The sequence below is a fragment of the Pecten maximus genome, chromosome 11 (assembly GCF_902652985.1).
Source record: "Pecten maximus chromosome 11, xPecMax1.1, whole genome shotgun sequence".
Taxonomy (NCBI): domain Eukaryota; kingdom Metazoa; phylum Mollusca; class Bivalvia; order Pectinida; family Pectinidae; genus Pecten; species Pecten maximus.
Window position 1 is genome coordinate 22,424,588 of NC_047025.1, and position 23,647 is coordinate 22,448,234.

At 33.9% G+C, this 23,647-nt stretch overlaps 1 protein-coding gene across 2 annotated transcripts; it reads left to right on the forward strand.

Moving 5' to 3' along the window:
• The first annotated feature begins 4,735 nt into the window (after window positions 1-4,735).
• LOC117338088 (beta,beta-carotene 15,15'-dioxygenase-like) lies at window positions 4,736-20,147 on the forward strand. 2 transcript variants are annotated; one of them, XM_033899282.1, is made up of 3 exons: window positions 4,736-4,979; window positions 15,906-16,301; window positions 16,420-20,147. In XM_033899282.1, exons 2-3 carry the CDS (start codon window positions 16,107-16,109, stop codon window positions 17,791-17,793), a joined length of 1,569 nt encoding a protein of 522 aa, XP_033755173.1. In that variant the 5' UTR covers window positions 4,736-4,979; window positions 15,906-16,106; the 3' UTR covers window positions 17,794-20,147. The 2 variants fall into 2 exon arrangements, with proteins under 2 accessions (XP_033755173.1, XP_033755174.1); XM_033899283.1 differs by lacking the exon at window positions 4,736-4,979 and adding an exon at window positions 5,396-5,413.
• Window positions 20,148-23,647: the final 3,500 nt, after the last annotated feature.

Below are 23,647 nucleotides of genomic sequence, written 5' to 3' on the forward strand. Positions count from 1 at the left end.
TGACCTATTGGTAAATATTGAAAAATAGTTTTAATGAATGTACTAAATGATGCTTTCCACGCATATCTTTTCAAAAAACAGTATCTTGAGAATTTGTGAAATATCCTTGTCAGATATATTTGCTATTTCGCATACACTGAAATGGCCACAGTCACCATTCTATGACGATATGCTATAGACCTTGAATAAACACACCTGCCGGAAATTGATCCATATGTTACGTCACCACAGTTTTGTTTGGCAGGCAGACTGGTCAGAAGTACATGTGTATATTTTCAGATTAATTCGTTCGCACGGGGAGAACTTCCTTGAGGTGTTCATAATCAAGTAAGCCTACCTGGATTTTACCTGTGGTTAACTGTGGGATGTTTCGCATAGACTTGTCGCTGGTGATGTGTATTATTCATACAAGGATAACTAATTCGGAATTTTAGTAACATTTCTAAATATTAAGTAACTCACCTCTACAAATTGTATGATAGTTGATATATTAAATATAAACTTTACAGTTTTGCAATATGCGTGGTATTTTTAATTGATCAAAATATCTGTAATATTTTAACAAAAATATGTCGCAGTTCCATAGTGATAGCAATATGTCTAATCAAGTGTTAAAAGACATGAAAAGTAAATAAATAAATAAATAAATAAATAATGAATAATGAAATAGATAAATAAATAACATCATTTACTCTTTCTTCTAATCTTGGAATTGGATTTCATTACCGTTTTATAATGACATAATATTTTATTTGATGTTTCAATCCATCTGCCAGTTTCTACTTCAAATTTATGATGACATGTTCTGAAATTAAGTAATATATTTTCATTATCATTTCAAAAATCACAATATACAGTGCATTTAAATAAAACACACAAAGAGCATGGGTTCCAAGTAGATGACACGGAGGCTGGGTTTCCGTATGTATGTTTGGTTGCGGTAATTGATACGAATCCTACAATAATCGGGAGTTAAATCAGTACGGCAATTCTGATACTACGGCTACATCAACGGCAGGGAAACAAAGTTATTATATCGATAGTGACATCGTAGTTTAGACGGACGGGAAATAAACATAGCGATATTTATATCCAGCATAACGGTCAAACATGTGAACAGACTGTGTACATCACCATAACTTGACCTGATAGTCCAGACCAGGGACAACTGCCTGGTCGGTATCGCCTTGTTTCGGTTAATTTACTGCACCTTCAATCCACCATTCACTTTATAGACAACAGTATTGATTCACGTGTAAGATTTAATGTATTTTTGTCGGGGGCATATATATTTTTGAATAATTGTTTAAATCGATGGTTTCAATGTTTTAAAAAAAGTTAAAAGTATAATCTGTGTTTTTAATTCATTGTGTGTACACAACATGCTGTGCGGTGTAACACCTGCACAGTTTATTTCCATTATATCTCATTTACATGAAACTCAAATGGATTTAAATGCAATTCATGAAACTTGCAAAAAAATTAATGTCATACACAAACGCATGTTTATTGACCATAGTTGAGTAGAGATGTATACATATAAGGTATCTTAATGTCCTCTACGCTGTTTCATCATACAACTGTCGACGACTTTCCGCGAAACTCTTAACATGACAAAGCTGGGAGCAGAAACAAAATGAAATAAAAATGTCTTATCCTTGTTGTGTTAACAATAAAACACATTTGTATATAATACTATTTTTACATCAAAGAAATCAAATCAATGAAAAGGATTTAGCCAATGCGAACGGTGCCGTTCAATCGAGAAACATATTAGTATTGCTATATTTCGTGTTATACGTATTTTCAATATAAAACAAGTGCATTATAGTAAGAATAACTCTGAAATCACACGTACGATTCGATTGGCACAGGTCCCTGTGAAATTAGAGATACTTTCACACAGTCACATAGTTCATTCAATCCGATAATTTCAGAAAATGTAAACAGATAAAAAATTCAAATTAAGCGACTGCGTCAAAATATTACAATACTTTTCAAGATTTCAGGTATTTTTTCTAGTGATTATATATATATATGTGTGTGTGTAATAGTCCCCCCTGATTAGGTGCATATTATATATTCATTTTGAAAAGATCGCACATACTTCATTAAGGAAGACAGAAAATAAAAAGATTCACCCTGTCTCATCAGGCCACAAAAGGAAAGGATTCAACTTTTGTATGCTTTTTAATTTTTTAGGTCTGTATACATGATTTAATTTCTTATACAAGTTTTCGATAAAAAAAAATCCCGTAGAAAGCAAATACCATTTCGTTCTGACTTCAACTATTTAGTTTGGTATAATAGCAATATTTCACCTAATAATGCATAATTCTTGATATTTTCTTTTTTATCTTATTTTTTCAAAACACAAGGAAACATGTTACGACGAAAATGAGCCATAAATAGCCAATTTAAGTCAATTACTTATTTACCAGAAGTTTGAAAATGTGCTTTGTATGTAAAGCACAGGCCAATCTCAGGTAAATGTACAGATGAAAATACTTGCCCGTCTTGCTAAAGTAATGGTTTTCCGAAACGGTGGTAAATTAAGAAAAGAAGAAAAGTGGTTATATGACGGATGTGTATTAGAAACCGTAGATGAATTTAATTATCTGGGGATACAAATGAATTTTAATGGTAAATTTAAGAAAACTCAACAAAAAATTGCTGAACAAGGAAGAAAAGCATTATTTTCAATTTCGGGAGTATCAAAGAAAATTTTTTTAACGTTGAAACCCAACTACATGTTTTTGATACATACGTCGGTAGTATATTTAACTATGGGGCTGAAATTTGGGGTTTTCATAAAGCACCGGATATAGAGAAAATCCACTTACAGTTTTTAAAAAGATTATTGGGGGTTAAGAAAAGTACTTCTAATTGTATGATTTACCAAGAATTAGGGAGATTACCTTTTGTAATAGTGAGGAAATTTAGAATTTTTAAATATTGGTTGAAATTAAAACAAACCAATAACTGTGTGTTAAATGCTTGTTATCAAGATATGTTAGAAAACGGGAATGAATGGTTGAATGAAGTAAAAGAAGAACTGTATAGAATGGGTGTTGGGTATATATGGCAAAATGGGGATATTTATACAGCTGATTATATTATGAATATTGTTAAATGCAGACTATGTGATATATTTATACAAGAATGTAAAGAAAAAATCAATTCATCTTCCAAGTGTTCACTGTACAAGTTTATTAGTGAAAAGTTCTACTTACAGCCATATTTATCAAAACCAATAGGTACTTCTAATTTAAAAGAAATAACTAGAATTAGATTGTCATCACATAAATTAAATATTGAAATTGGTAGATTTAATAACTTAGAAAGAAATCAAAGAATTTGTTCCTATTGTAACAGTGGAGACATTGAAGATGAATTTCATTTTATTATTAAATGTGTATTTCATTTAGACCTAAGAAAACGTTTTATTAAGAAATATTATTATAATAAACCTAGTATGTACAAATTTATTCAACTTCTAGAAACAGTAAACAAAAAAGATCTTTCAAATTTAGCAAAATATATTAAATACAGTAATAAACAAAGAACAGATTTTTTATTAGTATAAAAAAAAAATGTCCTTCTACACTCTACCTGTTGTACAATGTATGTGTTAGTCCGGTTGTGTGTGAGTGTGTGTATGCGAGTGTGTGGTTTTTGTATTGTATCATTTCTGTACATGTATATATTTGTTGAACCGATGAGCCGTAAGGCTCAAGGAAATAAAGAACTTGAACTTGCTGACCCCATGCACTGACCAGTCCGGTATCACGTGATAGCTATAAATAGCTCGCAGCTGGTCAGTTACTAGGCGATGACCACTAATTAATGATTGTTTTTGTAACCTCTCTATCTGATAGACTTGGTTTAGTTAATTTAGTTACCGTGGGTATTCACACACTTCTTTTAATCAAAAATATATCAAAATGTAAATCCATCAGAAAAAATAACCCACAAAGGTATTTATTTCTCTGAGAGAAATCATATTCTTGTTACTCTGGTATATGTGAGATATACATGTACAATGTACATGTACGTCTCGGAGTAGGCTGACTCGTAAAGACAAACACGAATAATATTGTTGGATAGGATATCATTTATCAATGACGGAGTTCGCAGTTTCTCATTATTCAACATGGACTAATATTTGATAGCAACTAACAATTTTATGGCACCGATGATGGCCATAAGATACATATGCATGGAAACAATTTAAACACATGAATGTCATCACCCCATCCGATATATAATTTAATTACAACGCTAATGTGTGTTGTGTATTTATACAGTATTAATTCCATAGTATCTTATATTAACATGCCGACTAGGTTAAGATCTCCTACCATCAGTTTACCATCAGTTGTTGTAGGAGACATTATTACGTAATACTACGGTCAATAATATATGTATGTTCTACTGTACGTGTACGTGCGTGCTATTATGTGTGTAGAATTTACATTTGCTGCACAGCGTGAGAATTCTGTTGTCTATATTTACTAACTCAGATATGCATATGATGATTTATTCGGTTTAATTTTAATTAAAGAAATAAATTCTGCTTTATAATACAAAACTTCTCCGCCGAACGAGACAGTGCGGCATATAATGTCAACTTGCCATTCATCAGAACGGCGTCCATTGTTGAAATCATCCGGGCTAACGGTCAACTTGACCGTCCCTCTGTGTAACGGTGACTACACTGTGTGTGTGTATGTGTGTACATGTATGTGTGTATACACACGGTAGACTCCAGTGAGAGTGCAGGCCTTCTACACTGCAGCATATCTGCATGTTCACCGTGGCATGTTACTTAGCTGCAAAACTCATCTTGAATTCAAACTGATTTGATGGATAATTTGTGTCAACCATGACCATTTTGATGACGAGATGTATCAATATATGTTGTCGCATGTGAACGACTTACTGTTGTGTGGTCAACCGTATTGATGTCCGAGTCCAAGGTAAGCCAAATGCATGTATACATGTTATAATGCACGTCAGCATGGTCGCTGGTGGATTGTGTCAACGCACGACTGATGCAGAGAGCACACTTAAAGTGTTGTAATCCAGCGTTAATGCATATTTGGCTTTTACTTCACGACTTGTAATTGTATATCAAGCTTGAATTTGAGCTTTGCCTGTGTCGAGGTAGATTACCCACCATACAGTCCCTAATGGGTGCTCAGCTAAATTCTAATACTAGCTTATCTCCCCCTTGTTGGAAACTTGGGGTCTGGTCAAATCTGGAAAAAATGGTGAGTACAGAAAGGTCAAGCCCATATGTTGAAATGATCCAGGGATTAGAATGTGGTTAGAGTGTGGCCTGGGGTAATTGTGGTTGTAGAATGTCTCACCTTTAATGGATTTTTCAGCTGGAGTGGGGATCATGGCGATAGTAGGTATCGTTTTCCTTTTTCTTTTTGATAGCCTACTTGATAAGACTTTTGTAAAGTTGAGATGACATCATGTTATGTTAATTGTGATTCAGGTGTATAGGACTAATGTATACATGTATCAGAAATGTACATTGAACACATGTGTAACCTGGTTTCCCGCCTTGACATGGTCATGTCCACTGGTGTATTCAACCAGTATAGTTAGCTTAATAAGAAATGTCAAATGAAACCAGTTTTCTAGGTTAATAAAAATCTAATTAATTACGACGCATTAAATTACTTTGAATTACAAAATGCATGGAGATACACCACAAGCACCGGGTACATATAAAAACATAACGTTTGCTTCCCATTATCTTAAGATTACCACGATCACGGATTTCAAAAGCTTTATACAATCACTTCTAAAATGATTTAGTTGATTTGGAAAATAATATTTAAAATTTATTGATATTCTTAAGATAAATAAATCTATTTTATTAATGTGTCGCATATCGATATTACACGTGGGTGGATATGAATTTTAAAAAGAGAAGAAGAGAATGTGTTGTTTTACATTAACTCCTGTTGTACTATGTACAAAAATGTATTTGCATTTTGATGTGTGACACTTTAATAAAAAATAATTGAATTGAATTGGATTGAATATATATTTTATTCTCCGAAAATAAAGGATAGCATTGTTAACTCGACACTGCCTATAGTTATTAATCAGCTACCCTACCAATTGGACAAAATCACACCAGTAAGTTGGTGAATTATGGGAACAATTTAATATTGTTCGAATACTGACAACAATTTAGTTCAATTCTTACGGTCGGCTGCTTGCCAATAAACGCAGGAATGATTTGTTATCAAATTTCAATTAGAATATACTAATTTTTAATGATTATTTTACTCTGTTTCCATGTAACATATATCAAATTAGCTTATTAATTATTTGTTAATTGTTATTGTTCTTTAAGACGATAGTTAGAATTATTTTGTTGAATATAAATGTATGTGACGAAAGAAAGAACTACACCCTATTTGTATTTTGTAAAAGGAATGGTTAATAGTGGGTGCCTTTGTCCTCCTGATACTTTGGGTTGAGGTTTTTGGAATACCGGAAGTAGAATTTTGTACATTTTTGTTAACAAAATTGCTTAAAAACTAGTAGACTCATTGCGTTGAAAATTGGGTAGACGCTTCTTATCCTGGTGAAGTGAACACTGATAAAATTTGGTGATCGTAAATTGATTGGTTGTTGTATATGGCATTTCTATCACTCGAGTTAGTGTTATTTTCAGAGTAACCAAAATACGAGCTTAGCGATTGTTTTTTGTAACTTTGGAAAATAACCAATAAATGTGAAAGAAATACCATATACAACAATCACGAGTTTGTGTGACCTGTTTCTACCACATTGGAAAAGCTATTCTGGGGATGAATTCACCTATTTTTTATCAACGTGTGTTAGGATATGACCTGAAGTGAAATGCTGCAAAACTGGCATTTTCGGAAATGTGTGGACAATATTACAATTTGTTGTTAATCATAACAAAGAATTAGCAAGTTTAGTATTTTGCAAAGCAATAACATATAACAAATAACAGAGAGAAACCTATATAAAATGACTTATCACAAAAAATAGTCGCGAACTTTCTTTTTATGTGTAATCTTTCCGCTACTCCGTGAAGCGGATTTCAAGTAATAGCTAACCAAACCCCGTGATGTAGAATAGTCCCGGTCAAAGGTCACCGTGTCACTCAATCAAAACGAGTTTAAACCACGTTGGTATAACCATTTTGTTATTCAACAGTTGTAATGGTTACTTCATGCCATGGGATTTGATTAACAACCACCTATTGTGATAGAAACTATGTTATGTAATCAATTGTAAAACTAACGGAATAAAGTTGAATTGAATTGAAAATTTGCCCACTCCATATAAACATAGGGAGTCGAATGTATTTAGAAGGATTATAGTCTATATTAGAGGAGTTTACCTGTATATACCATTATGCACGTGTTTTAAACTACTTGTTATCTTGTGCTACTTGAGCAATCTATGAATGGTGTCTTACACTTATATGAAGGTATTTTATTTGAATGATAATAAAAACAAAACTTCAGGGTTACTAAATTTTTCATATATAAAGACGATGAACTGTAAGTGATAATGTGTCAATTGATAATATGTAAATGATTAACTTATATGATTACATACAAAATTGTCTGACCAAGGACGTGAAGCTATGTTTGCTTTGTTTTCTAACCATGTTAGCATTTTATTCTATTCATGTGAAGTTTGGGGGTCGACCAAAGGGTTAGATATTGAACAGGTCCATTTACATTTTTTTAAGAGATTACTTAAAGTTAAAAAATCTACAAATAATGCAATGGTAGACTGGTAACTTTGTTGTTTCCCTTTAGAATACACAAGGAGATATAGGATAATAAAATACTGCTTCAAACTACTTGACACGAGAAATTGTATTTTAAATGCTGCGTACGATTTTTTGTTAACTTAGAACACTGGTTCATGTTTTAATTGGGTACAATGTGTAAAGGTGTTACTTTGCTCCTTAGGTTTTGGTGATGTGATTGGTGAAAAGGAGTATAGTGATAATATGTAAATGTTGCAGCTGTGTCCGCTAAAATCGATTTAATCTTGTTGTTAATATTTTGTTAATATGCAGGAAAATAAGACGTAGATAAATAAGTATACATAGTATACAGAGACATAGATGACAATCAATCAATAAAGAAAACACTTCCATTTGTTTATTGTCTCAACCTCTTTACTTAGATTAAAATGGTTATAGACAGACAATATATTTACAATATATGTAATACAATGTACGTGCGTGAATACACAGAGATATATCGCATAGACGATTCTATCAATGTATGACTACACTAAGCGTGCAAAAAGTAAATGCATTGTAAAAGTAATAGTTACTGGTAAAGACGCTGTTCGTACAATGTGTTGTCTAGTTTACTGGTAAAGACGCTGTTCGTACAATGTGTTGTCTAGTTTACTGGTAAAGACGCTGTTCGTACAATGTGTTGTCTAGTTTACTGGTAAAGACGCTGTTCGTACAATGTGTTGTCTAGTTTACTGGTAAAGACGCTGTTCGTACAATGTGTTGTCTAGTTTACTGGTAAAGACGCTGTTCGTACAATGTGTTGTCTAGTTTACTGGTAAAGACGCTGTTCGTACAATGTGTTGTCTAGTTTACTGGTAAAGACGCTGTTCGTACAATGTGTTGTCTAGTTTACTGGTAAAGACGCTGTTCGTACAATGTGTTGTCTAGTTTACTGGTAAAGACGCTGTTCGTACAATTTGTTGTCTAGTTTACTGGTAAAGACGCTGTTCGTACAATGTGTTGTCTAGTTTAATTAAAGTCACGTTATAGTTGATAAATGTATTTCACTTTTAAAGTAAAGCAGATTTATTTTCCTGCGTACATTTCATTTTTCTCAAATCATTTAAAAAAAATTGCCTAATTTATATGTTACATGTATCTATATGTTATAAAGTATCGAATGGGGTATAGAGACAACTTAGAATGATAAGGTGTCTGGACATATAAGTATGGGAAGGTCAGCTTGACTTTCCGGAAACGAAATCCTGAAAGGGTGGTACTTTTGATAAAAAGTGATGCCAGTTTCTAAGTAGAAACTATTAAGCAGGTTTGAAAAGATTTTAATCCGACAATGTGGTTATTTTTATCGTAGTACTCCAGAGGAACTTTTGCTATACCCCCGGCGTTGATGTCATCGTCGTCCTTAAACAGCTAAGTTTAAGGTTTTTTTTTTATATAAAAGTGTTGGATCAATACTAAGGTATTTCACAAGTTATTGTGACAGGACCTTTCCATTGGTACTACATTTGCTGACATTGACTGTGACAATTAACCTATTATACACGACAGGTTTTGAACGTCAGCTGTATGGTAATTAAACCGAATATTCTGGATGGAAAAAGTTTTCCAAGCAACGTTGGTGATCATGTTTTTGAAGTAGTGTAAAACTATTCATCACGGCATTTTGTCGGGACGGACGTAAATACGAATGTGAATTCTGCAAAGAGTCTCTAATACCATCCAATAAATGTAACTCAGCCAGAACAGAACATTGGTTGGTAGAGATAGGCCATGTTCACATTTACAGGTTGTGAAGTTAATAGAACAGCCAAAGTCCTACGACTGTATAAACAACCTTCATATATTTGTTATGGTAAATCTCTTTAGGATAGTAACGGTTATGTTAATCACTTCCAGCCAGAAACAAAAACAGTCGAAATTGAACGTTGTATTCGTTTTTCGAAATAAAAAAAGTAGCAAAGATGAGCATAAGATATGCCTACCTCATCAACATGCAGGTTTGTTAGACATCTAAATTAGGACGATGCAGACTATTTATAAACGATGACAGGTCAATGACCGTAGAAAACTAATATTTAAACGTGACTGGAATAATGTCATCGTCTGCCGACTTTAATGACGCCATTGAGAAAATTATTTTTATTCTTATCCATGTGTGTCATTGTAGTGGGTGCATATAAACAATCTTCATATACATGTATCTGTTATGGTGAATCTCTTTAGGATAGCGACTGTGATGTTAATCATTTGCTGCCAGAGATGAAAACAGAAGGACTTGAACTTTGTATTTATGTTTCGATATAATCAACTAGCAAAGAGGAACATAAAATATGCCAACCTAATCAACACGAAGTTTTGTAAGAAAATCTAAATTAGGACGATGTAGAATTTTAGGAATTGATGAAAGGTCAATGTCCTACACCGTAGAAAACTGTGACATTAAAACGTGACTGGAAAATTTGACGTCAGAGAGAAAATGATTTTTATTTTCATCCATGTGTGACATTGTATTGGGTGCATACAAACAACCTTCATACACTTTTTATTTAGAATAGCGACTGTGACGTAAATCATTTGCTGCTAGAAATGAAAACAGCAAGAATTGAACGCTGCATTCAGTTTTGGACATAAACACGTAACAAAGAGGATCATAAAATGTAGTGAAGAATATGTTGGCCTCATCAACATGCAGGTTTGTTGAAAATCTTAATTAGGACGATGCAAAATATTTGGAATTGATGAACGTTCACTCTCGTGAAAATATATATTTAAGGGAATTTAAGTAGCAAATGTTAATTATTCAGGAATAAATACCGTATTTAATTCTTCATATTTTTTTTTTCTTAGCCCGCCATCATCACATGGTGGGCTATTCAAATCGCCCTGCGTCCGTCATCCATCTGTCGTCATCTTACGTCTGTGTGGCGCCCTTCCGTCCTTATTATCGTTATTTTTTGAAAGGTACTGGAATGATATTCCTCAAACTTCATGTATAGGTTCCCCTTGAACCCTAGTTGTGCCAATTTAATTTAGATTTTTGATTAGAAAAACAAAATTTCCGACAGGCGTAGATCAGTCTGACATAGATGATAAAGATCATTCAATGGTGGGCGCCAAGATCACTCTGGGATGTACTAATGTTGTTAACCTATCCATCGTCAGTGTTTTTTTTTATGATTGCGAGTGACTTCGTGATGTAACGCACTATATGATATAGGACAGAAATGCATGACAAAAATGGAAAATGCATTCCCGTCCCGTGTAGGTGGATAGTGGTGGAGTTGTCATATAGTCACCTTTGTCAATTTTATAAAAAGATGCCCCAGACACCTATTATCTCTCATGTTAAAATTATTTTCAAATACGAAGTTATATTTTCAAAATGTGTCTTTAAATTTCAAAATAGAATTATACCCAATGTTGCAAACATGTTTTACAATATATTTGAGGATTTTGGGCGCAAATTATCAATTCAAAATACAAAAACAAATATAAATACATTGTATATGCTCCGTTGCATAACTACATCTGTTTGTAAATTGTTCATAATTCATTGAAAACGACGCCATTGATATTAACTTGATATTGTTATTCTTTTTTCAAAGAGAAGGTTATCAAAATCTCCGACCATTGCTCCTCACTCAGATAATATTGACCTAAAGAAAAAGTCAGATTGGCCTCTTCTTCAGAACAATATATGTCAGATTGACCTCTTCTTCAGAACAATATATGTCAAAATTAAATATTGTTCAGTAAGTATGGATTGAGGTGCTTAACTAAACTATCAAACAGATGCTCTGGGACTTAACGTTGCTCCCTTGTACTATAAATTATGTATGGAGCCTTTACTGACCCTGATCTACCATCTATAGAGTAGAACTTGGGTTTCACAGAATTGTGAATTTCTAACCTATCCTGCTCCCAAATACCCCTTCGGAAGTGGTTAAAATATCTCCTGCGAAACAAGCAGGCCGATATTATTAATATTTGACCATTCTCCAATTTTGGGTTATTTTGGTGTAAAGCTGAAATTAAGAAGTCTGGCCCAAATAGAGGGGACTTTAAATGGAAAACGGAGAAAATGTTAAGACAGTTAACTCTTAATCATATGTCCCTGGATGTTTTTAATGTTATATATGGCTTTACATAACCTGTCATATATTGAATTGAATACCTCTTAGCATCATTATTTAAGGTAGAGTTCAGTAATGAAAATCTTCACTGGAAAAATGTCTTATTCAAATTCAGAAAGCGTCGTGTAATTCATGATCGGGAGTACATCAGATCATTAGACCTTGGCATCATAAATCTTAGATATAGAGATAAGTTATACTTTAGCTTTAATTTATCTGTACTTTAGCTGTACGTACCTCAGATCCTATCGGTCCGTAGACTTGACTACAAATACTTTTCATTGCTTCACCTCTGTGGAGAGTTGATTCGAATTATTATAATATGATCCATACCTTAAGTCGGATTTCGGCTGGAAACAATTACATATAAAATATAAACAACCTTCATATATTTGTTATGGTAAATCTCTTTAGGATAGTAACTGTTATGTTAATCACTTCCAGCCAGAAACAAAAACATTCGAAATTGAACGTTGTATTCGTTTTTCGAAATAAAAAAAGTAGCAAAGATGAGCATAGGATATGCCTACCTCATCAACATGCAGGTTTATTAGACATCTAAATTAAGACGATGCAGACTATTTAGAAACGATGACAGGTCAATGACCGTAGAAAACTAATATTTAAACGTGACTGGAATATTTGTCATCGTCTGCTGAGTTTAATGACGCCATTGAGAAAATAATTTTTTATTCTTATCCATGTGTGTCATTGTAGTGGGTGCATATAAACAATCTTCATATACATGTATCTGTTACGGTGAATCTCTTTAGGATAGCGACTGTGATGTTAATCATTTGCTGCCAGAGATGAAAACAGAAGGACTTGAACTCTGTATTTATGTTTAGATATAATCAACTAGCAAAGAGGAACATAAAATATGCCAATCTAATCAACACGAAGTTTTGTAAGAAAATCTAAATTAGGACGATGCAGAATTTTAGGAATTGATGAAAGGTCAATGTCCTACACCGTAGAAAACTGTGACATTAAAACGTGACTGGAAAATTTGACGTCAGAGAGAAAATGATTTTTATTTTCATCCATGTGTGACATTGTATTGGGTGCATACAAACAACCTTCATACACTTTTTATTTAGAATAGCGACTGTGACGTAAATCATTTGCTGCTAGAAATGAAAACAGCAAGAATTGAACGCTGCATTCAGTTTTGGACATAAACACGTAACAAAGAGGATCATAAAATGTAATGAAGAATATGTTGGCCTCATCAACATGCAGGTTTGTTGAAAATCTTAATTAGGACGATGCAAAATATTTGGAATTGATGAACGTTCACTCTCGTGAAAATATATATTTAAGGGAATTTAAGTAGCAAATGTTAATTATTCAGGAATAAATACCGTATTTAATTCTTCATATAGAGAGAAAGGAAAAGTGTAGATCAGTCTGACATAGATGATAAAGATCATTCAATGGTGGGCGCCAAGATCACTCTGGGATGTACTAATGTTGTTAACCTATCCACCGTCAGTGTTTTTTATGATTGCGAGTGACTTCGTGATGTAACGCACTATATGACATAGGACAGAAATGCATGACAAAAATGGAAAAATGCATTCCCGTCCCGTGTAGGTGGATAGTGGTGGAGTTGGCATATAGTCACCTTTGTCAATTTTATAAAAAGATGCCCCAGACACCTATTATCTCTCATGTTAAAATTATTTTCAAATACGAAGTTATATTTTCAAAATGTGTCTTTAAATTTCAAAATAGAATTATACCCAATGTTGCAAACATGTTTTACAATATATTTGAGGATTTTGGGCGCAAATTATCAATTCAAAATACAAAAACAAATATAAATACATTGTATATGCTCCGTTGCATAACTACATCTGTTTGTAAATTGTTCATAATTCATTGAAAACGACGCCATTGATATTAACTTGATATTGTTATTCTTTTTTCAAAGAGAAGGTTATCAAAATCTCCGACCATTGCTCCTCACTCAGATAATATTGACCTAAAGAAAAAGTCAGATTGGCCTCTTCTTCAGAACAATATATGTCAGATTGACCTCTTCTTCAGAACAATATATGTCAAAATTAAATATTGTTCAGATATGTATGGATTGAGGTGCTTAGCTAAACTATCAAACAGATGCTCTGGGACTTAACGTTGCTCCCTTGTACTATAAAGTATATATGGAGCCTTTACTGACCCTGATCTACCATCTATAGAGTAGAACTTGGGTTTCACCAGAATTGTGAATTTCAAACCTATCCTGCTCCCAAATACCCTTTCGGAGGTGGTTAAAATATCTCCTGCGAAACAAGCAGGCTGATATTATCAATATTTGACCATTCTCCAATTTTGGGTTATTGTGGTGTAAAACTGAAATTAAGAAGTCTGGCCCAAATAGAGGGGACTTTAAATGGAAAACGGAGAAAATGTTAAGACAGTTAACTCTTAATCATATGTCCCTGGATGTTTTTAATGTTATATAGGGCTTTACATAACCTGTCATATATTGAATTGAATACCTCTTAGCATCATTATTTAAGGTAGAGTTCAGTAATGAAAATCTTCACTGGAAAAATGTCTTATTCAAATTCAGAAAGCGTCGTGTAATTCATGATCGGGAGTACATCAGATCATTAGACCTTGGCATTATAAATCTTAGATATAGAGGTTAGTTATACTTTAGCTTTAATTTATCTGTACTTTAGCTGTACGTACATCATATCCTATCGGTCCGTAACAAAAGACTTGTTTTAAAGACAATCACCATGTGAAACTGAATACATTGAACAAAATGTTTTATTATGCTTTTGTTGGAGCTACTTTGACCCTTTTCGTACTGTTTTCTCTTTAACAAATATAATATATGATCCTGTTAATGTATCAGTAGAAGTTTTGAACTTTACATTATTTCCGAGGATCGTTACAATTATGATTAATATACTTTAAGCCTTGGTCACAACAGGACGTACGGGTATTTCATTCTTGTGTTCTGTGAGTCGTAGGGCATCAGAGCGGAAAAAAACGTAGCAGTACTTAAGGTGTGAGAAGAACAACAGAAGTGTGATGTGTGCCGTACTCATAAGATTTGGCACTAAATTATTGTTGACACACATTTATATTAACGTACTTATATTTTTTAATCTTTATTTACTAAATACTAAATATTTCAATGAAATTTTGCAGAAATTTTGCATGGCCAAAGATCAGACAAAAATGTGAAGTATATGGTTCTCAACCCCAGGGGCTTGGGGGACAGAGAAAAGTGTCAATTTGAATGAAATTTAAAAAAAAAACCCTGATATGGTAGAATCGAATAATGTTGATAAATGAAATGGTCTTAAGATGTTTTACCAAAATTTTGAATTTTCTGTCCTAAGGGTCTCCCGTTTCCTCTGGGGAGGGGACTAATTTGACTAGAATTGATATAGGGCAATCACATATCACCATTATTTTGTGATTTCCAATTGAATTATTTCAAACTTAGTATGGAATGGTAGTTTGATGATATGAGACTATCGGCCTTGACTGACTGGCCAAATGGGGGTGGGAGGTGGGGGTGGTGGATCAACTTCTCATGATGTCAGATACAATCTATGGTAGAATCAACTGGGAAAGATGAACGTTGCTGTGTTTGATATTCAAAAATGATATTCTGGGTACATTTTGTTAGTTTTAGTTAGAAATAATTTAAACTTGACTACAAATACTTTTCATTGCTTCACCTCTGTGGAGAGTTGATTCGAATTATTATAATATGATCCATACTTTAAGTCGGATTTCGGCTGGAAACAATTACTCTCTTGAAGGTTGTTTATCAATTTTCAGTTTTCCCGCAGTTCATAGAAGTTTTATTACAAGTATTTATGTGATGGTTATCATTGAATGCATTTTGTGGCAAACGATGTTTAAACAATGTTCCAGACGTATATACAATGCAACACGTCCTTATTACTGTCGTTTACTTAACGACTAACGATTTATTTATTTTTTATTTTTAGGTGTGGACACTTCATTTATACTTGTGGAAGATTGTGCGAGTAGTCCGTGGTCTCTGGATTCACACTTTTCTAGATTTTGAAATGCAAAAGAACCCTACTTTGACGAAGAACTAAAACATGTTATCCTTGAAATATTTTCAAACGGTCATTCATATATCCATATCAATTAATCTTATAACTGGGTCATTAGAATAAAACACTATGTCGCCAAGAAACTTGGTCGCCCCCCTAATTATCATGCTAGCGCTCTGTGACGTCGATGTGTTAGATGCTGCATCACCGTCTGACGATGACGATCCTGGATTCGAAGACTTCTTTAAGACGAACGACAAGTCATACGAAAATGTTCCAATAAAATTTCACCATCCTTTACCTAAGTGGCTTCGTGGAACATTGGTGAGTTGAGAAATGAGTATGGAATAGCATATCTGTAAAATCATAATATGATAGTATGTGATACGTCATTGGAGGTTTATAATAGCTTTCATTTTATTATTGTATGCTTTGTTTTCAGGTAAGGAACGGTCCCGGACAAATGGAAATGGGTAGGAGGAAATATGTGAGCTACTTGGACGGGTATGCAAAACTTCACAGTTGGACGTTTCCTGGAGATGGATCGGCATTTTTTTCTGCCAAAATGATAAAATCAAAATCCTATTTATCGTCTTTCGAGATGAAAGACATGTCACCTTATATTACATTCGCGGGCGCTACTCCCCCATTCGACGTTATGGAAAAGATGATGTGCCTGATGCGTGATCTGGATGACATGAATGTCAATGTCTTTAATTACCTCAATAGAACGGTGGCTATCAATGACGTTTGGTTTGCCTATGAATTCGACCTTCATACGCTGAATACACTTAGACCCTTAATTCCACCGATTCCTCCATCAAGATTTTCACATTTTGGCACAATAGGCAAAATGTCCTCAGCACATCCAGTTCAAGAGTATGGGACATCGTCAAGGTTTGAAGTACTCGCAACAATGAGTATAATTCCCGGAATCAAAGATCGGTTGAGCGTGATCCGTATCTCGTCCCTCGATACCACGGAAATGGTGGCCGAGTGGGAGACTGAAGAAACTCGCTACATGCATTCATTCTCTGTCACTCCTAACTACGTGATACTGTTCGCGGCTCCGTACAGAATTAGTATCACGAAATTGATAGAGGCCTGCTCAGTAAAAGAAGGAATGGTTTGGGACGGGAACGCCAACACCACCATATATGTTGTGGAAATCAAAACAGGAAGAGTGCACACACTGCAGACTGAGACCGTCTTCACCGTTCACCATATCAATGCTTTTGAACTGTCAGATGGCAGAATTGTGATGGATCTTCCAACGCAAAAAAGTCCGATTGGCTTTCGTTATTTCGACATGTCGTATCTTTTCAATAAAACAGCTAGGATGGATCTTGTTTCGAAGCCCATTCTCAAACGATATACCATTGATCTTCACACAAAAACTGTGTCTAAAACTGTCCTCAAGAGTGGACCAAATGCTCCGTGTGCCGGCGAACTTGAAATGCCTGTTATAAATGAAAATTATCGCCATTTGAATTACTGTTACATCTATGGACAGGTTATCAACTATAACGGGAAGGGATTCAGTCACCTCGCCCTCGTTAAAAAAGATGTTTGCAACAACGCCGGAGACCTTATGTACGCCGCACCCCACCAGTACTTTACAGAGCCATGGTTCGTCCCTATGCCTGGGGGCCAGGATGAAGACGATGGCGTACTCATGACATCAGCTTTTGACGGGGATGAAAAACAGAGCTATCTTGCCATAATTGACCCAAAGACAATGACACTGACACATCGTGCTAATATGCCTACGACTGTCCCCTATAATTTTCACGGCCGCTTTTTTGACCTCCCTTGACAAGTTTAACTACCCTGAATCAACTTCGTACGTAATCATGACTTATGAGAGCAGTTGATCCTGGATGCATTTAAGCGTTTGTGTGATGACAAATTGAACTAATTTAACAAAATATTGTGTCAGATTTGAATGATTCATAGACACTTGTTAACCATTCATTCCTTGATTTGATGTTTAAATATGTGTTATATCTACGACACCTGTCCAAGTGGAAGAAGAGTGAGGTAGCAGTAGGTTGCATGACGATCAGCCCGGTGATACAGATTTTTTTATGATAATATTCAGCTTTTATAGAATGTACTATTACTGTAAAATTACTCTTATGCACATTATACCACAGGTGTCCGGGTTCTGATAATACCCTTTACTATCAAATCATCTATGGTCGGTAAATGAACAAGGCCAGTGGATAGTATCATATAAGCTACACATTCTATGTCAACCTTATATACAATTATAGTGAAATACCACAACGTGTTTCAAAGCGATGATAAATCAATGCTTATATTATTATTCTTTGCAATCATGAATATCTAAGGACAATGCTCGATAATAATCATATTGATATATTAGTATCTTTGAAGTATTGATATATCATTAAGGGACAGAAAACTGCTTCTGATAGCGGAAACACTGGAAGTTTTGTTTAGTAAAACTGTTAAATGGCTTGATTTTATGAATATGTGTATGATCTTTCGATATGGAATATTTGCATGATGTGTTATTAATTTTTTTAGTCTTACAACGGTATGTTTGTGGTTTGTATGATGTGTTTTTTATTTTATTTTAGTCTTACAATTGTATGTTAGTGGTTTGTAGAAGTTTTTATTTTACAGTTTAATAAGAAATCATTGTACATTTGTTTTAGTTCGTAATAAATGAGCACACGCTTTTATTGTTTTACAATTAAGCAATACACTTTTGTTCTTATTCAAATCGCTCTACGTCTGTCCGTGAACAATCGTTTTTATCGCTATTTCTTGAAAAGTGCAGTAGGAATAGTTTTCAAACTTCTCATGTAGGTTTCCCTTTGTCTCTAGTTGTGGTCATTCAAGTTTGAGTCTGACCGGGACAACCGGTATTATTTTTTAATCACACGATTCAATGTGTTTTGATTGGCTAACACTTGAAGGCCGCTTCGCGAGGTCCCGGAAATGATAACGCACAAGTAGTTCATAGTCATCTTTGTCATATTTAAAAAAAAAAAAAAAAGATTTGTATAGATTTCTATCAATTTATTAATTTGAAAAAAAAATTGCTTATTATTTGTTTTGAGTTGTAATAAATTGTAATATTTCCATAGATTTACGAAATTGTCAGTTTTGCATATTAATTAACGGCATTTCGTTTTAGGTATTTAGGTAATATCCTTTCACCCGACCTGATCGTGAACACACGTTGACACAAAACAGGTCAATTCATCCTCAGAATAGCTTTCCTATTTTTGTAGAAACAGGTCAAACAAACTAGCTAAAGCTTTTGTTTTTGTAAATTTTGATAAATAACTAACTCGAGTGAAATCAAATCATCTATGGTCGGTAAATGAACAAGGCCAGTGGATAGTATCATATAAGCTACACATTCTATGTCAACCTTATATACAATTATAGTGAAATACCACAACGTGTTTCAAGGCGATGATAAATCAATGCTTATATTATTACTCATTGAAATCATGAATATCTAAGGACAATGCTCGATAATAATCATATTGATATATTAGTATCTTTGAAGTATTGATATATCATTAAGGGGCAGAAAACTGCTTCTGATAGCGGAAAGACTGGAAGTTTTGTTTAGTAAAACTGTTAAATGGCTTGATTTTATGAATATGTGTATGATCTTTTGATATGGAATATTTGCATGATGTGTTATTATTTTTTTTTAGTCTTACAACGGTATGTTTGTGGTTTGTATGATGTGTTTTTTTTATTTTATTTTAGTCTTACAATTGTATGTTTGTGGTTTGTAGAAGTTTTTATTTTACAGTTTAATAAGAAATCATTGTACCTTTGTTTTAGTTCGTAATAAATAAGCACACGCTTTTATTGTTTTAAAATTAAGCAATACACTTTTGTTCTAATTCAAATCACTCTACGTCTGTCCGTGAACAATCGTTTTTATCGCTATTTCTTGAAAAGTGCAGTAGGAATAGTTTTCAAACTTCTCATGTAGGTTTCCCTTTGTCTCTAGTTGTGGTCATTCAAGTTTGAGTCTGCCCGGGACAACCGGTATTATTTTTTTAATCACACGGTTCAATGTGTTTTGATTGGCTAAAACTTGAAGGCCGCTTCGCGAGGTCCCGGAAATGATAACGCACAAGAAGTAGTTCATAGTCATCTTTGTCATATTTACAAAAAAAGATATGTATAGATTTCTATCAATTTATCGATTTGAAAAAAATTAATTTGCTTATTATTTGTTTTGATTTGTAATAAATTGTAATATTTCCATAGATTTACAAAATTGTCAGTTTTGCATATTAATTAACGGCATTTCGTTTTAGGTATTTAGGTAATATCCTTTCACCCGACCTGATTGTGAACACACGTTGACACAAAACAGGTCAATTCATCCTATATAGCTTTCCTATTGTTGTAGAAACAGGTCAAGCAAACTCGTGGTTGTTGCATATTGTATTTCGTTCACTCTCGTTAGCTAAAGCTATTGTTTTTGTAAATTTTGAAAAATAACTAACTCGAGTGAAAAAAATATCATATAAAACAGTCACTCGTTATAAGCAAAGTTAATTCTGTTTCCGGATTACTAATCCTCTTCACTGAGTAATTTCAATTTCTTTAACCTTTCGTCATAAGATAGGTCTTGTAGTCCCGGTAGGCATCTCGTTGCTCTGAGTTGCACATTTTCAATTAAGTATACGTGCCTACATTTGTATGGATAGCAGAATGTTAGCGTAATCGAGCTGGGATCGGACAAGATATTTTGTAAAGTGGTCTAAATTTTATATCCATTAATTCAAAAGTTCTTTGTAACATTCCAATCATTGAGTTGGGTTTGTCACTGATGTAATTCGCAAGATTTAAGACAGAGTCAAAAGTAACTCCAATATCTTTCTCACTTACTGTAGTTTACAGTTGTGTATCATTAAGGTTATATATATGGCCTGGCCACTCTGTCTGCAGACTTTCCTATGAGCTCATGCTTGCACTTATCCGGGTGCATTTGCACATGTTAGCTTAATCCTTCTGCTGGACATTTGTGTCTTCTTCTTTTGTTACTATCTTGAATATTGTTGTGTCATCTGCAAGGAGGTACATGTCAGAATGCACCAAGCTTGGTTAATGAAGATGACGAAGAGAAGTGACCCAAACACTGATCACAGAAGTTACCATTGTCCTATCAGAATACTCTTTGTTCGCCGTCACTTTCTGTAGTCGACCCAAGAGAAAGTTGACACTCACAAGACTATTTGGTGCTACAAGAGCCTAGGTTATTGATGAGACGCAGATGAGGGACAGTGTCGAAAGCCTTCTTATATTACATATGTATACAATCAATGGTTAGTTATCAAGTTTGTCTGTGCATTTACCAATCACTTCGAGTATCTGAAGCGAGTTCACATTCCAGATATGAATACATATTGTTTTGAAGTACTTATTTAACCTAATGTGTTTTGTTATATGTTCCCTTATAATGGTCTCCAGGATTTTATAGACCACTGATGTCAGACTGACAAGACTCACATAATCACCTTCTTTATATATGGCACACACTTCCGCTTTTTCCAAATCTAGTGGTAAGTCCCCGGTTGAAAGGGACTGATTAAATAGGATTGATATTGGTCTGCTTATAGAGTTCGCTGGGTTTTTCAAGTATGCTGATGTATTTCATCATGTCCTGGTGATTTCTCTGCTTTAAGTTTTGAAAGATACTTGATGTTTATAAACTTGGAGAGGTATCTTATCCACTGGGGCTGTTTTGTTTTCAAAACTGGATATAGCTTCATTCGGCTCGAATACAAATACTTTACTGAAAAATGTTGCAAGGACATCAGACTTTTCTTTATCCTTTGAAAATAATATTTACACAATCCCTGTTGAAATCTACTATACACAATCCCTGTTGAAATCTACTATACACAATCCCTGTAAACATCTACTATACACAATCCCTGTTGAAATCTACTGTACACAATCCCTGTTGAAATCTACTATACACAATACCCGTTGAAATCTACTATACACACTCCCTGTTGAAATCTACTATCCACAATTCCTGTTGAAATCTGCTATACACGATCCCTGTTGAAATCTACTGTACACAATCCCTGTTGAAATCTACTATACACAACCCTGTTGAAATCTACTATACACACTCCCTGTTGAAATCTACTATACACAATCCCTGTTGAAATCTACTATATACAATCTCTGTTGAAATCTACTATACACAATCCCTGTTAAAATCTACTATACACAATCCTTGTTGAAATCTACTATACACAATCCCTGTTGAAAACTACTATACACAATCCCTGTTAAAATCTACTATACACAATCCCTGTTAAAATCTACTATACACAATCCCTGTTGAAATCTACTCTACACAATCTTGTACGTATTAATGAATACAATCAGGAAAGCAACGGCTAATAATCAATTACAATCCGTTTCATTCCTGTTTCAATGTGTGCTCGTTTCTACGCCTCCTTTCGATACTAAAAATATCGCAACCTGAACGTTAACATCGATGTCTGTTTTTTTCCAAAATTGCAACCATGTATCCCACATTAAGATTGATACATTGAAGCTCTTTTGGGGTCGATATTATATAGCCAAACATGTCGGCGTGTTCTAGATATACATGACTTCTTCATGTACTATTTCCATTGGTTCAAAATCCCGATTGAAAAAGTGAGTTAGAGGTAGAACTGTTTACCAGTCTCGTGAACTTACTAAACATGCGTGAGGCCTAGAAGGGCCGTCGTGATGCAGAAGGCAATGACTACGTACTTGTTAAACATATTTCAGAAGTACTTTTGGAACAATCTTCCTGGTTTAGTTTAGTTTATTCAACTTGAAGCCTTACGGCTCATAAGTATAACATAGAAGCATCAACATACACATATATACAATACGTAACTAATTGTTATAGAGGATGAACAAAACAGTAGGCGTAACTGGTGAAAAACATCCGCAAACATTGATTTTAACAACAAATAATAGCATAATGATTCCACGTGCCAAACAGAATTTACCTCCAGGAGATTTAATCTAACATTGTTTACACGAACTACCTGTTTACATTTGACAATAACCCGCGACACTACAGTATTTAAGGGGAATTAGGAAATTAAATTATCAATATACAAATTCCATTGGTAACCGACTGTTGTACGTTATTTTTATTATTATATTTTTTGTTACTGTTGATACTTTGTTAATTTTGATGTTTTGTTACATTTGTTCTTGTTAATTTTGATATTTTGTTACTTTTAATACTTTGTTATTGTTTGATACTTTTGTAACTTTTCCACTTTTGTTATTTTTGTTACTTTGTTTCTTTTGCAACTTTTTCACTTTTGTTACTTTTGCTACTTTGTTAATAAGGTGGAGAAATACAAACAAAATATAAATGTACACCCTTGAAAAGACGGGTAAACGTTTGTGCTACATCGACGACGCTGTCATGTAAATCTCGGTCAATTCAATTTATGTAGATTATCCTAAACAAAGTGATTGTTTGTTATGTGTGTGTAGGTTTTATGTTGCTTGGTATAATAACGATAACTCTTAATTGCTTAATTGTATGTTTCGTTAATTCTTATTGTTATAATTCGGCTATATCAACGGCGATAGTAATTGGTTGTTGTAACTGGTGTTAAAATTCGGTA